This window comes from Ruditapes philippinarum, unplaced genomic scaffold, assembly GCF_026571515.1.
Source record: "Ruditapes philippinarum isolate M1 unplaced genomic scaffold, ASM2657151v2 ctg10009_1_1_1_1, whole genome shotgun sequence".
In the NCBI taxonomy this organism is placed as follows: domain Eukaryota; kingdom Metazoa; phylum Mollusca; class Bivalvia; order Venerida; family Veneridae; genus Ruditapes; species Ruditapes philippinarum.
This window is the reverse complement of record NW_026854310.1, coordinates 77,387-92,490: the sequence shown is the minus strand read 5'-3', so window position 1 is coordinate 92,490 and position 15,104 is coordinate 77,387. Positions and strand designations below refer to the sequence as shown.

At 34.5% G+C, this 15,104-nt stretch overlaps 2 protein-coding genes across 2 annotated transcripts; both read right to left on the bottom strand.

The window, feature by feature from the left end:
• Positions 1-9,204: 9,204 nt before the first annotated feature.
• On the bottom strand, positions 9,205-10,616 carry LOC132739764 (complement C1q tumor necrosis factor-related protein 3-like). The gene is made up of 2 exons (XM_060727553.1): positions 10,204-10,616; positions 9,205-9,692 (listed from the first exon to the last, which is right to left on the bottom strand). Exons 1-2 carry the CDS (start codon positions 10,484-10,486, stop codon positions 9,259-9,261), a joined length of 717 nt encoding a protein of 238 aa, XP_060583536.1. The 5' UTR covers positions 10,487-10,616; the 3' UTR covers positions 9,205-9,258.
• Positions 10,617-13,040: 2,424 nt separating this feature from the next.
• LOC132739763 (uncharacterized) lies at positions 13,041-14,196 on the bottom strand. The gene is made up of 2 exons (XM_060727552.1): positions 13,831-14,196; positions 13,041-13,557 (listed from the first exon to the last, which is right to left on the bottom strand). Exons 1-2 carry the CDS (start codon positions 14,087-14,089, stop codon positions 13,118-13,120), a joined length of 699 nt encoding a protein of 232 aa, XP_060583535.1. The 5' UTR covers positions 14,090-14,196; the 3' UTR covers positions 13,041-13,117.
• Positions 14,197-15,104: the final 908 nt, after the last annotated feature.

The window sequence follows — 15,104 nt, the reverse complement described above, 5'->3', positions numbered from 1 at the left end:
GATAATAACAGTCCCATGTCACAAGTTTACAGCCAGGCTAGGATAATAACAGTCCCATGTCACCAGTTTACACTCAGGCTAGGATAATAACAGTCCCATGTCACAAGTTTACATTCAGGTTAGGATAATAACAGTCATATGTCACAAGTTTACATTCAGGTTAGGATAATAACAGTCATATGTCATTAGTATAGTCAGGCTAGGATAATAACAGTCCTATGTCACCAGTTTACATTCAGGCTAGGATAATAACAGTCATATGTCACCAGCATACGCTCAGGCTAGTATAATAACCTGTAAGGACATTTCAACTTCAAGGATTACCGAATTTATCTTCTTGAATTCGCAATTTTATCTTCGTGAATTAACGTTTTATCAACATACGAAATTTACGATTTCATTTTCATGAATTAACGATGTCAATTTCACGAATTCAAGATTTATAGTTTATTAATTCACGATTTCAGCTCCACGAATTCACGATTTTAACAGCACGAATTCACGATTTTTACAGCATGGATTCATAATTTCAACTTCACGAATTCAATTTCACGAGTTCTCGATTTCAACTTCTCTTCTTTAATTCGAAATCGTGATTTCATGAAAACGAAATCGGGAATTAATGAAGTTGAAATGTCCCTTCCGGTCTTTCGTAGTGAGCCGCTTAATTGTAGTACTTTGATAGTGAAGTCCCGCAAACTTTACTGTGATCCATACTGCAACTTCAGCAATGTAAGAAAGGGTCAAGCTGTTCTTATAATCTTATGTTTGTTTGCGCATATATATGTTTAATAACGACAACTATAGCCTTCCATACCTTTAATACAGGTCTTCTATTCCAATATGCTAAAACCCTTATAAATTTACGTACACTCTACATCCATATATTAAACAAACATTAACTTTTAAAACAAATTTACATTTAGTCAAATAAAAACATCAGCGTAAGTAAATTCTCTATCCCGACATATTTAAATACATTGTACACGTGACGTCCATGCAGATATGATAATCCGGATGAATTACAGCGTCAATTTTCCGAATAAAAGGTTGCATTCAGAAACAATAATTATTTACAAAGCACAATATATTATTTCAAATCTACCATTTAACTTTAACTACTTCCGATAGAAAAATGAACAATTGCACATAACAAAATGAAAAATGAAACGCAATCGATATTGTACTGTAACCAATAGAGGGTTTTACATCAAATTAAACAACGCACTTTTTATTTGTAGCAAATCTCACGTTTCAATTAACTTAAACAAATTCGATTATTTTTGTCACAAACGGGCAGTCTATTGTTAAAATATTACAGTTTGGGGTTAACTATTGGCTAAAGTATAAAACGTCTAATGATGCAGTAAAAATTGAAAATATTGAAAATTAATTTGAATCGATAAAATTTGAGGGAAATCGTGACTTATAAAAATAAAATAAAAAACAAACAGCAACAACACAAAAAACAAAATTTCATTATTAATTTTCCGACTTTGTCAGCAACGGAATGCCAGACACATTTCCTTGATTAAAGAGTATAAAGCTATACATGTATCTCTTCTGCATGTAGTTAAATTTTCGTTTGAATTTTGAAAAAAAAACAAAAAAAAACCTCAAATGCCCGTTTGAAAAAAATATATTGGTTTATCTCCTTTTGAGCGATTCATTTTACATGAACTCATTGTTAAATGGTTAAAGATACCTACTTAAAAAAGCAGCTTAATATTTTGTCTTGACCATTATATTCTATTTACGCACAGTTTTCGCGTGTTGAAATAAAAATATATTCTTTATAGCTATGTACCCTATATAATAGTTTATCTTCGAAAACTTGTGATGAAATTTTAGATAGATTAAAACGTAGGTGCGAATGGTTTGGTTTGGTTTGGTTTCGAACTCTAGCTTTTAAACCGTGACACATTCCTACCACGAAACTAGATCCTGAAAATAATGCATGAATATGGTCAACAAAAACATACATTTCATTAAACTAGTAATGTTAAAAAGTATTGAGAAGAAATACCAGTGAATCGAATTTTCTATTTGTTATATATGTACGTTTATTTCTTAATAAATTTAAACGTCCGCGTGGTTCATGTATCCTATGTTGAAAAATTAATTCTCCAATAAATAAAAGTTTGATTTCAATTATTTGATATAAAGGGCTATTCTGTTTATTTATTGACCTGTCCAAATTGTTATTGACAAAATCAATTTTAAATTTTTAATATTTGATTGGCACACATTCCGCTTATGCCCGGTTGTTTGGCAGAAGTTATTGCTATAGGCACTCACGTAATCGGATAATCAACTGGGCACAAGTCAAATTCCTGGATATAAAACCCATTTAATTATTAAGACCATTAGTTATAAAATAAGTACAATATAACTGTTCCTATTATCTATTTAATATAACCATTTTATATAACACATAACATCAGATCACATAACACATAACATCAGATCACATAACACATAACATCAATAACATCAGATCACATAACACATAACATAAGATTACATAACACATAACATTAGATCACATAACACATAACATCAGATCACATAACAATCACATAACACATAACATCAAATCAGATCACATAACACATAACATCAGAATTAAACGATTGAATTCTGGTTACTTTGTTTGTTTGATTGGATTTTACGCCACGCAGACAGAGTATAGGTCATATGGTGACTTTTCAGCATTACTGGTGGAGGAAGACCTCAGGTGCCCTTCCGTGCATTATTTCATGCACGAACGGGCACCTGAATAGAACCATAGAAGTTCCGTAAGCTAGCAAGATATCTTCCTCACATGAAAGATTCCAAAGTCTCTGTCGGGATTCTAACCTACAACGGTGAGGGCGAGTGGTTTGAAGTCCACAACCTTAACCATTAGAATAACATGTATCTCATAATTTGGATGTTACCATTTAAGAAGTCTGTATGCAACGATCTACTATTAAAACTAATGTGGCCAATTTTGTGAGATCTACCGTTTCAATATAATTAGGCCCATCTTTTGGAATCTACAATTTCAATGATTGTGGTCGATTTGTATCGATGTACAATTTTAGATAATGTGGCGCATTTGGTGCGGTGAAATCTCTTGTTTGCTGCTATCTACAACATTTCAATGTGACTTATTTGTTGCGATCTTAAATGTTAATCAATTTGGCCAATTTATTACAATCTGCAATCTAATGAACGTGGCCAATTGGTTGCGAAATACATTTTTTAAGAATTGGCTGAATTGATGCGATCTACAAATTATAAACATTCAATCGGTTGCGATCTGCAATTTCAATGAATGTGACCGATGTTCAAATTCAAATAATGTGGCTGGTTTGTAGCTATCGACAAATGCAACAACTGTGGGCGATTTATCGCGATCTACAACTTCAATCATTGCGGCCGATTTGTTACTATTTGACAATTGTTACAATCTATCGATTCATTCGAATACATGTACTAGTAATGTCCTCGAATGCGATCTATCATTTCAGTGAATTAGGCCATTTTTTTGCAATTTTTAAATTATTTGTAGATGGTGTACTACGAAAAACAATTCAAATATATTATGATGCTAATCATATTATGTGGTCGATCTGTCTGAGCAAGGTCGGTTTGATTTTGTTTAAATCTCATAGTGCATAGTATGTCTGTTTTGACCTACTGTCAAAACTGATCAGTTTTGATCCGACATCTTATTTGTTGTCCGTCTGTTTCGATATAATGTAACAAAATATGCCTGCTTTGATCAAAATCAAAAATATAATGTGTCAGATTTGTCTTGATATATGATCACATAGTGTTTGGGCGGCATGTTTTAATCTACTATCTCATAGTGTGTGGTCGTTCTATTTTGATCCTTGATTACTTACACGAGGAATGCGGTAGATCTGTTATGATGTATACACATATAAAATATGCTATCGATCTGTTTTCAACATTTCATCAATGGTCACATAGTATGGTATTATTGTATTTTAACAACATATATATGTGACTGTTCATTTTTTAGGAAAGAATGAGTTCATTTTATAAGGAAGTGAAATGTGTAGGCCGTCGGAGAGCTCAGTTGGTATAGCCGCGGAATGGTATTCCGAGGGTCTCGGGTTCAAGTCCTTGCTTTGTAACCTTAAGTACGAATTTCAGTAAATTTCAGTAAAGAGGGTCACTATTTAGGGGAAAATGTATAAACGACCTGATAGCTAGATCAGTAGATCTACGGAAAGGTTTTCCGCAAAGGTGTTCGAGTCCCTACCAGGCTGCACATTTTTCTCGCCCTGTGACACATGACCGGCATGTTGACGTCTTTGACCTTACTGTAAATGATCTCCCTTTTAAGATACAAGGTCTCACTATATATTGATCATCTCGTTGAAATGAAAGATAACAGCGTATATTTTCTAAATGTATATTGATTAACTCGTTAAATTAAAATATATTACTGTATTTTCACTGTAGTATCTCACTGTACATTATCTAGCTGTATTTTGAGTATCTCGTTAAAATGAAAGATATCACAGTGATGTGTATATAATCTCACTGTAAATTATCTCGTTAAAAATCATAGCAATGTATATTATCTCACTGTATGTTATCTAATTGTATACTGATCATCTCGTTAAAATGAAAGATATCACTGTATAATATCTCACTGTATATTATCTCGTTAAAAAATGAAATATATCACAGTATATTATATCACTGTATATTATCTTGATAAAAATGAAAGATATCACAGTGATGTATATTATTTCACTGTATATTATGTAACTGTATATTGATCATGTCGTTAAAATGAAAAATATCAAGATATACTATCTCACCGTATATTATCTCGTAAAAAATGAAAGATATCACAGTGATGAATATTACCTAATTGTACATTATCTAACTGTATACATTGTATATTGATCATCTCGTTAAATTGAAAAATATCACTGTTCATTATCTAACTGCATATTTATTATCTCGTTAAAATTAAATACATGTAAATCACTGTATATCTCACTGTATATTATGTACCTGCTTAGATTGGAATACATTGTGAATAATCAGTCTGTTATGTAAATAAGCGTCCTGTTAAGTTCTTTGATCATATCATCTGTCGGTAAATATCTATGTTTTACTGTAGATAATAGACTATCATCCTGTTTTCCATTGGACGTAAATGACCTGTTAAAGTTTTTGACCTACAATATATGGCCGGTCTGTAAAGGTAGAAGATCGCACTGTGTATATGGTCGGCATGTTAAGGCAGAAGATCGCTCTGTGTAAATGGTGGGTTTGTTAAGACAGAAAATCGCTCTATGTATATGGTCGGTTTGTTAAGACAGGATATCGCTCTGTGTAAATGGTCGGTTTGTTAAGACAGAATATCGCTCTGTGTAAATGGTCGGTTTGTTAAGACAGAAGATCGCTCTGTGTAAATGGTCGGTTTGTTAAGACAGAATATCGCTCTGTGTATATGGTCGGTTTGTTAAGACAGAAGATCGCTGTGTGTAAATGGTCGGTTTGTTAAGACAGAAGATCACTCTGTGTAAATGGTCGGTTTGTTAAGCCAGAATATCGCTCTGTGTAAATGGTCGGTTTGTTAAGCCAGAATATCGCTCTGTGTATATATGGTCGGTCTGTAAAAGCAAATCGCTCTGTGTATATGGTCGGTTTGTTAAGCCAGAAGATCGCTCTGTGTATATATGGTCGGTCTGTAAAAGCAAATCGCTCTGTGTATATGGTCGGTTTGTTAAGCCAGAAGATCGCTCTGTGTAAATGGTCGGTTTGTTAAGCCAGAATATCGCTCTGTGTATATATGGTCGGTCTGTAAAAGCAAATCGCTCTGTGTATATGGTCGGTTTGTTAAGCCAGAATATCGCTCTGTGTAAATGGTCGGTTTGTTAAGCCAGAATATCGCTCTGTGTATATATGGTCGGTCTGTAAAAGCAAATCGCTCTGTGTATATGATCGGTTTGTTAAGCCAGAAGATCGCTCTGTGTATATATGGTCGGTCTGTAAAAAGCAAATCGCTCTGTGTATATGGTCGGTTTGTTAAGCCAGAAGATCGCTCTGTGTAAATGGTCGGTTTGTTAAGCCAGAATATCGCTCTGTGTATATATGGTCGGTCTGTAAAAGCAAATCGCTCTGTGTATATGGTCGGTTTGTTAAGCCAGAATATCGCTCTGTGTAAATGGTCGGTTTGTTAAGCCAGAATATCGCTCTGTGTATATATGGTCGGTCTGTAAAAGCAAATCGCTCTGTGTATATGGTCGGTTTGTTAAGCCAGAAGATTGCCCTGTGTATATATGGTCGGTCTGTAAAAGCAAATCGCTCTGTGTATATGGTCGGTTTGTTAAGACAGAAGATCGCTGTGTGTAAATGGTCGGTTTGTTAAGACAGAAGATCACTCTGTGTAAATGGTCGGTTTGTTAAGACAGAAGATCGCTCTGTGTATATACGGTCGGTCTGTAAAGGCAGATTGCTGGTCTCAGTCTTCGTCTGTTTCAATCTTGTCCTACTTTAATATAACAACTAAATGTATATGGTTGGTTTGTGATGTGGCATGTTTTCTTAAACGACTTGCTAATGAAGTTTAAAAATCGTGAATTCGCGAAGCTGAAATAGTGATTTCCTGAAGATGAAATCGAAAATTCGTGAAGTTGAAATTGTAAATTCATAAAGTTTGAAAATCGTGAATTCGTGAATTTATCATGAAGGTGAAATCGCGAATTAAAAAATTCATGAAGTTGATATCGTAAAGTTGAAATCATGAATTCATGAAGTTGAACTCGTGAATTCATGAAGTTGAAATCGCGAGTTCGTTTTAAGTTTAACTCATGAATTCATAGAGTTGAGTTCGTGAAGTTGAAATCGTGAATTCATGAAATTGAAATCGTGAATTCATGAAGATGATATCGTGAAATCATGAAGTTGAAATGTCCCCACAAGTTTTTCATATTTATTACATGATTGAATGCTGAAAACATATTCGGTGTAATACTCTTTTAATAAACTTAAAGATAAAATACATGCTTCGGCTTATTGAGGGAGAGACATACAAAATTTTATCTTTTAAATAAGTAACTGAATTTCTTTGTCTGTTTAATGTTCATTGGTAGCAATGGTTCTAAAAAGAAGAATAACTTTTTAAAATTATTATTGATGTTATGTGACCAGGAGAAAATGAGGTCAATGTATAATATAAACCGCATAAAAACTGGCTATTCATAAGTATATAGTTCCTTTCACAGTTTACCTAACTCTATTTACGTACATGCTGAAGCTACGGGGCAGGTTTATATACAAATGAGAAGTTATGTAAATATCTTAGCTTTAAAGCTAAGTGGTGTAATATACAAAACCTTTCTATTTCAATATTGCATATTTAATTTACACGTACATTTGTTTACTCTGCTTTTAAAATGAATTTATAGTTGTTTATAGTTTTGAAAACTGATAAAAATCAACTTATGATGATATACTATTTTAAGATTTGAGGGCGGATAAATTGTCCTAGTTCATACAAAGTATAGTACGATATCTTTTAACAACATTTTTCTTTAAAAAGAAAGCATTACACCCCCGTTATTTTAAATAAGGAAAAGAAAAGAAATAGACGAGAAAAAAACACACAAAAAACAACAACACTGCAACAAAAACAGAACAAAAAAGAAACAAAACAAAAACAAAACAACCCTACCCGGAAGAAAAATAAACAACAACAAAAACATGCAAGGTTCAAATATCTATACAATTAAAAAAAGGTGTCATGCCCGAGATTAAAACCATTTTTAACCGTCTTAAAACCCCCTTAAAACCCCGAACCAGATACACTTACATACTTGGTATATTTCATGATGATAAAGATATTGTACACACCTTTTATAGATATTTAAAACCCAATTATCCTTATAAGTAATAAGCTTTCTTTTATTTCTCTAAAGTTTTTTTGTAAAGAGGTCACAACACAAACACAACTTTGCCTACGTTTTGATACTTTTATGACGAATATTATCACATTCAGTGCTACTTTCAGTTCCTTGCGAAAGTGGAGGCAACTAGTACTTGTAAACTGCTTGGAAGCCTGCCCAGGAAAGGTACGGTGGCTGAACTACCACCACCACCACCACCAATGTTTTAACACGGCTACCACCACTACGACTGTTCGACTACGACTTAAGAAAAAAACTTTGCAATGTTTAAAAACTGCTATTATCGACGAAGTTGTTGCGCATGAGAGAAAGTTTAAACACCATTTTTTACTCTATTTTTTTCTCTCTTTCTTGCGTGGACAAATTGCAAATTTTAGCTTGCATTTTAGTTCATATGGCAAATCATAGAGTTTGTTATGAAACGTTCGAACAAAGCATATTTTCTCCGTGACAAATAATGTTTATTGTCTAATACTTCTTACATAAAATCATGAAAGGTAAGTAAGCGATGGTAATAACTGGACCGATTGCTGAAATATGTGGTATTATGTTAAATCGGCGAAAAGATAAAAACAAACAAACACTGGCGCCCTACTTCGTGCGTTTTCAGTAAGCATATGGAGTTTGTAAGCTGCGTTTATGCGGGCGGCATTATTACGGCGTTTACTTTCAACCTTATGGGGTATTCAGTACAATCTTAGGGTGTGTAGTATGACTGCAGCGATCATGGCGTTCATGAGACCTCCTCATAATGACTCTACGGCGATTTTGAGGTATCTAAAGAAAGTACGTTCTTAGTACGTGATTAGGATGTTCCTGTGGTTACTATCTTGACTAGAGGATCCTAGAACGTTCTAGTCCTGGACGCACCGTGAACGCCGATCGTCGGTGGTTTCTTTTCTTTTCTTTTTGCATGATCAAAAAGTCGCCGTGGCTCGGTGTTCTGGGACAATAAAGGGGTAATCAAAGAGATTTGGGTGTCTCCCAACTCGAACCTACGCAGTCCATGGTGTTTCCTATGAGACCCCTGGAAGCATTTAGGTCCCAAGTTCGATGTGACTGGGGTATAAGCTATATACGTCGTAAGCTGTATACGATGAAACAAGGCCCGTAATACAATAGCATACGAATTGCCCTGATACAGATTACACGAATTCATCTTAATGTGGTGATTTTTTTTTCAAATCGTCGAGTTTTAGAAGTTTGAGAACTGTGTGGTGTACGTTTATTTTGAGCATAGGATTAAACATAACAAAATTACTTATTTTGAATAAGTTGTTTATCTAAATCAAAAAAAGAGTGACAGTAAACAAAATCAAAACAGACGCCATGCCGAAAACGAAGAACGGACGTTAAAGTCATCACTCAGAACATTTCCGTTACCACTATCAACGCTTCGCACCCGGACGAACACGTTATAACCAGCACTGACATGTGCCACGACAAAAGCCGTCGCTGGATGTACCCCACTAACAGACACGTCGCCTTTGTCCGAATCTGACGACAGAACGCCTATTACAGACCCACGTGCAATGAGCTCTGTAACGATCCTTTGACCTTGAGACGGGACAGTGATGGTCCAAGTGAAAACGTAGACTCCGGACACGGGGGTATTGAATATACCATCTACTGAAGTGTAGCCTGACTTTTCATTCACCGTGTATCTGTCGAAGATAATTATCTCGTGGTTGCTATAGTGACGAGATGAGCTGAGGTAGGCGTGGAACGCGACATATCCGGCAGAAACTCCTGAAAAAGATATCCAATCGTTTAATAGTACATGTGCCGGTCAAAAAAAGAGACCAAAACATATCAAGTAAGCGACGACATCGGTTATTTTACAATAAACATGAGACAATATATATATTTGGTAAATGCCCATTATGTCTAAGAAATACCTTTTTTTATTTCTCAAAATATTTTTATTGTTTGGTTTCTTTCATAGCCTACAACAAGTTTCTCGTTGGCCAATTGTCTGAACTGTCTTCTTCCAATGTTGCTTTTTGGCAATTAGTACATTTATATTGATTTAGTATTTTGTATGTTAGATTATCTGTTTTGTTTACATTTCGCTACTTTTATGACATATTTTTTCATATAGCGATATTTTAGTGTGGTAACAAGTATCATATATATGCTCTAAAACCATAATTTAAACGTTATAAAACTCTGACCTTTCTTAAGACGTAAATATTTATTCATTTCAAATTTTCCTTTAAAAATGCATAAAGAAATATGTAAAAACTTGAAGGCAACAAACTTTTCGATACACGCTTCTCCAACGATGCCGGGGAATGTTTTAGATCGTAGCTATTCTTCTGTTCTTCAGTTTCTGATCGTTGTTCTGGATCCGCTACATTTGATAAAGCTTCACTCAAATCTGACACGCTTTCCTCAAGAACATTTAGTTTCTCTTTAAACACTACTTGGTCCATGATATGCTCATTAACAAGCTTTTCTAATCTCTTTAAACGAGCATCGATGTCACAATGACCGAATGAAAAACCACCAAACAGAAATAATAAACAAAATATTATTTTCATTTTTTATGCACTCTGTTTCCCCTAATAAATTGTTACAAAGATCTAAAAGAAAATTAACACTATTAGGTGAGATTCGAGCGCGACAGTACACAAAGGTTCTGATAACCTTCGTTACAAGTTCAATGCAAGACATGTAAAATAATGTATACCTACAGACATTGCTGATATAAGAAGACGGTATTTTCAGTACGCCCGCATGTCACACGTTGAGCATTGCCGTCAACACAAATCACGTGACTTCCAGTCTTGCACAGAAAAGGATCATTAAATGGATCACTTGCAGACTTTTGAAATCTGTAATTGTATTTGCCTTCCTTATGCTTCGATGTAGAGATAAGCATGTTTTAAGATCAATTTCACGTGAATTCATGCTATGGTAAAACCAATGTCACGTTACAAGCGGGGACTGACCAAGATAGAGCGACCGATTGGACACCGTTGATAATTTGAGATAGGAGAGAAATATTTCAAATATGCCCTGGAAGAAGGTGGTTGACATTCATCCTTTGTGGTCCGATGGTTTCCGAAGGGTTCTCGCCCGGTCACCTGGTGAATACTTTGGCATCTTCTTTCTGGACATCGTTCAATATTCTTAAGGTAATCGGCTGATTACCATATGATGAATATCCAATTATCGACCGTTATCCGACCGTTTTGCAACCATCGTACTGAACATCGTACAGTAAGGTATACGGACAAATGTCGTGAGATATCTATTCAGTTCGGACGATATTAGTATGGCATGTCCCTTTCTCTTCTTCTTCAGAACGTTCTTCTCTCTTCCACCTTCTGCTGGCCTTTTCTTGCCTTCTTCACCTCTGACTTCTTTCCCTTCCTTTCTTTGCTGGCTGTTTTGGAAGGCATAATCACTTTGAAAGCAAAGTTATCTATTGCGGTTGAACCCATTAAGAGAAATCAATCGAGCTATTGCTACAATCAGTCATTTACTAATAGGGCAATACAACGATTTGAACGTAAAGAGTGTACTGAACTTGACATTGAGTCTAAATAGCATTGACTTTAAAGATCAAATAATTGAATTTGGCTCGATTTCGCTAAATCTGGCTTTACCTGAGTCATTTATTTATTGGTTATCTTCATACTTGGACACAACAACCTTTACGAAGAATAAACTAAATTTGACTTTGACTTTGCTCCTTGATTTTGCTACAATTGGCTATAAATGTGTTATTAATGAAAGGTCGTCGTGTTACTTAATCGAGTACTTAAAGAAGCCAAATAGATTTGACTTTTACTCATAATGACATTGCCCTGAAATTGAACTTTGTTACACTCAATTTTAATCAGTTATTGTAATTAATAGTTAAATTGTCTTTATTCTAGAATAAACCACATTTTTGCAATACCTTTAAAATACTTGAACTACTATTTTGTATTGACCTTTATTTGACCTTGACCAAAATATGCTTAAATGGCCCGAACCTTGTTATTAATGGATGTATCTGTTTGAATCATTCCTGTATGACATTGACCTTAAAATGGCTTAACCATAAATGTATTTTTTATTGAATTATGCTTTAATTGTTGTACATGTAATCTAAACGGATTTAAGTCAGCCTTAATTGGGCACATCAGCACTTATAACAAAAACCGTCATGTTAAAGTATTACTCATGGCCTAAGTGTTCGTTTAGTTTATATTCGCACACATGTATCGTGCACGACTTGCTCTCTGCAGACTAGTATCGTGCCACGAATGTATCTGGCACGTTTGCTATTCGTGCACGACTTAATCTGCACAATGACTCGTGCAGATAACAAAATACACACAGTCCTTCCCGTAGTATAATACTGTTAAAGTTATATAAGTATGTGCGTCTGAACAAAGATGTATAGTTGGTCTGGTCACATACTTTATTGTTGTCCCGTGTAACAGTTTGTACATACACGCATCTCAGTGATGATCGTTTGTTACCTGCGGCATATACTAAAGTATTCCATACATACTGGATACAATAGAAAGAGCATCGAAACACGAAGCTAACTGATTTGTATTAATAAGTATAAATTAGATTGCTGTGTGTTTTGATGGATGTTCTTTCTCTTTTGTTTCATAAGTCAAAATAAAAGAAAATTTCCCTCTCGTCCCAGAAAAAGTAACCAATGTACGAGGATCTTGATATGATATTCCTATCGCGCCGACCTCAGAAAAAAAATGAACTTAACAATGTGTATGCTCTAGAGTGCGGGTAACTAACTCTGACACATTTCAGAAAGGTCCCAGAACATTATCTAGATAATGTGGTATGTACGTTATATAAACCAGGGGTAAGCGACGATGTTCAGTGATATATTTTCAAGTTCATATTACGTGATACCTCAAAATAAGTCTTCATTTTTTGTTATCTTTCCGCGTTTCAAATAGGTGATTATTGTATTTTTAAAGTGGACAGACTTTTAACTATTAAGTTGGTTATTGGAGCCCACTACTTGTCTTGTATTTGGGAGGATTTTGGTAAAGATCATAATATTACTGTTTTTTATACGAATACGGCAATTGTATGTTTTCATTTCTTTGCTATCTTTCAAATATGTTTTAATTCTTTAGGATGTATATGTTTGTTTATTCAATATACGAGTTACACAAACGTTACATTGGAAATCACAACGCTCAATACAGTTGCCAGCCCGAAAAAGTTGACCTGACTGAGTTGGAATCACTATAGACGTTGACGCAGTTACTATAAGAGTGTCGAACTCGGATGTAGCAATGGTCTGCCGCATTCATTTGTGCAACCACAACTGCAGTCGCTGGATGCAAGCCAGTACCTGTATGGTCTACACCACTTGGCGTGTCAGAATCGGTCGTTATCACGCCGGCCAACCTCCCACCAATTACAAGCTCTGTTCTAAACTTTGTGTTCAAAGGTGCGACCACAGTCCACGTGAAGACAAATATACCGGATACGGGCGGTTCAAATATGCCGTCTCTGACGTCATACACGTTGTAATCGTCCTGACTCTCTGTATCAAACACGATTTTCTCATGGTCGTCGTAACAATTTGTAATGCTTCGATAGGCATGGAAAGCTCTATTGGAACCCGCAGCACCTGTGTATATAAAATATTACTTTTCTGTAAATAAGAAGTATTTGTGCCCTCTAAGGCGACTTTACATGAACGCACATTAATAATAATATATCAAATATAATTAATCCTTAATAAACAGAATCAAGCTTATGCATGAAATTTGATATATCGTCTACAAAACTGAGCAGAAATTTGTACTTTTATGTTATCATGGTCTCTGAAACCTTGAAAGGCCAGATAGAAAAAAATCAAAACAAAATATAATAAATGTATTGATAAAATAAGTATACGAACGTTTAAGCAACTGATGTGTCTGTCCTATTTCTGCATTAGAACTAGAAACGCCCCTTGTCTTAATCAGATTGTCTTCTTTTTCTTGGGCAACGATCTCAGACACTTCAAGCTCTAGTGCTTTCAGGCGTTCTTGCATCATCTCATTTTCCGCAAGTTGGTCTTGTACCTCATTCTCTAAATCGAAAACTCGTTCTTCAATATTCGCTGAAGAACAAATTATTCCACATATAAGAAAAAATAAAGTTACTTTAATCCCCATTCTTGTTCAATTTTAAAACAACTTATAATAAATGGATTTATAATTGGAATGATGTTTCACGATATTGGCGAGAATTCTGTCAATTGAGTACAACAAATGTTCATATATGCATATTGTCATTAGAAAGGTTACGTAATTTGGCGAGACTTTGATAAAAGTTGACAATCTGAACTTGTACTTATAGTACATGAAAGTGTGGTTTGTCAAACATTTGAGAAAAAAATGTTTTAGATAATGCCTAAGAAACGAATACTTTTTTTTCTTCAATAAAAAAGGGCAAACATGAGTTTTACTGTAATAAAGTAATGGTTTTATAGCATGTTAAATGCTAATCATTACAAGCAAATAAAGCGGGTTGTGAAATTAATTGTGATAAAGGTAGCAAAATAAAAAAATATACTGTTTTGACTTCCGCGCTTATACTAAATTACTATACATTGTAATTTTACTAGTTGCCAAAATGCAATAGAAGGAAATGATAGTTTTTCTTTCTACCAGATGTTCAACATAATCACGCATACATGCAAACATAATCAATTGAAAACTACAAAGTACGCTTGATTGAAATGAAAAGAAATCTATATATTTTATTAGTAAAAGTCACCCTTGATATATAATAGAAGATATTTAATATAAAAAGAAGAAAAAAATCGGAAATCTTGTTTATTCCTTATCATGGAAAGAAAACGAAAAGCACTGTGTTTAGAAACAAAGTATGATATTTTATGAGAAATTGAGAAATGGAGTAAAACTAAAACTGAATGACAAAGGATTTTCAAATTCCCAAAAGTACGTTCTCGGGTATTGTGTCTTAATTGAAATAAATGACTAATTTTTCTTAATCAAATGCTTTGCAAAATGGCGGACGATGGTAAACAATCAGTTCGTTATATGTAAATCTGTTCGCTATAAATACTCCTGATACAAGGAACTAATTCGCTATATGCTTACAAGGAACTCCGGATATAAGGAACAGATTTGAATGTCCCAATGAGTTCGTTATAATCGAAGTTTA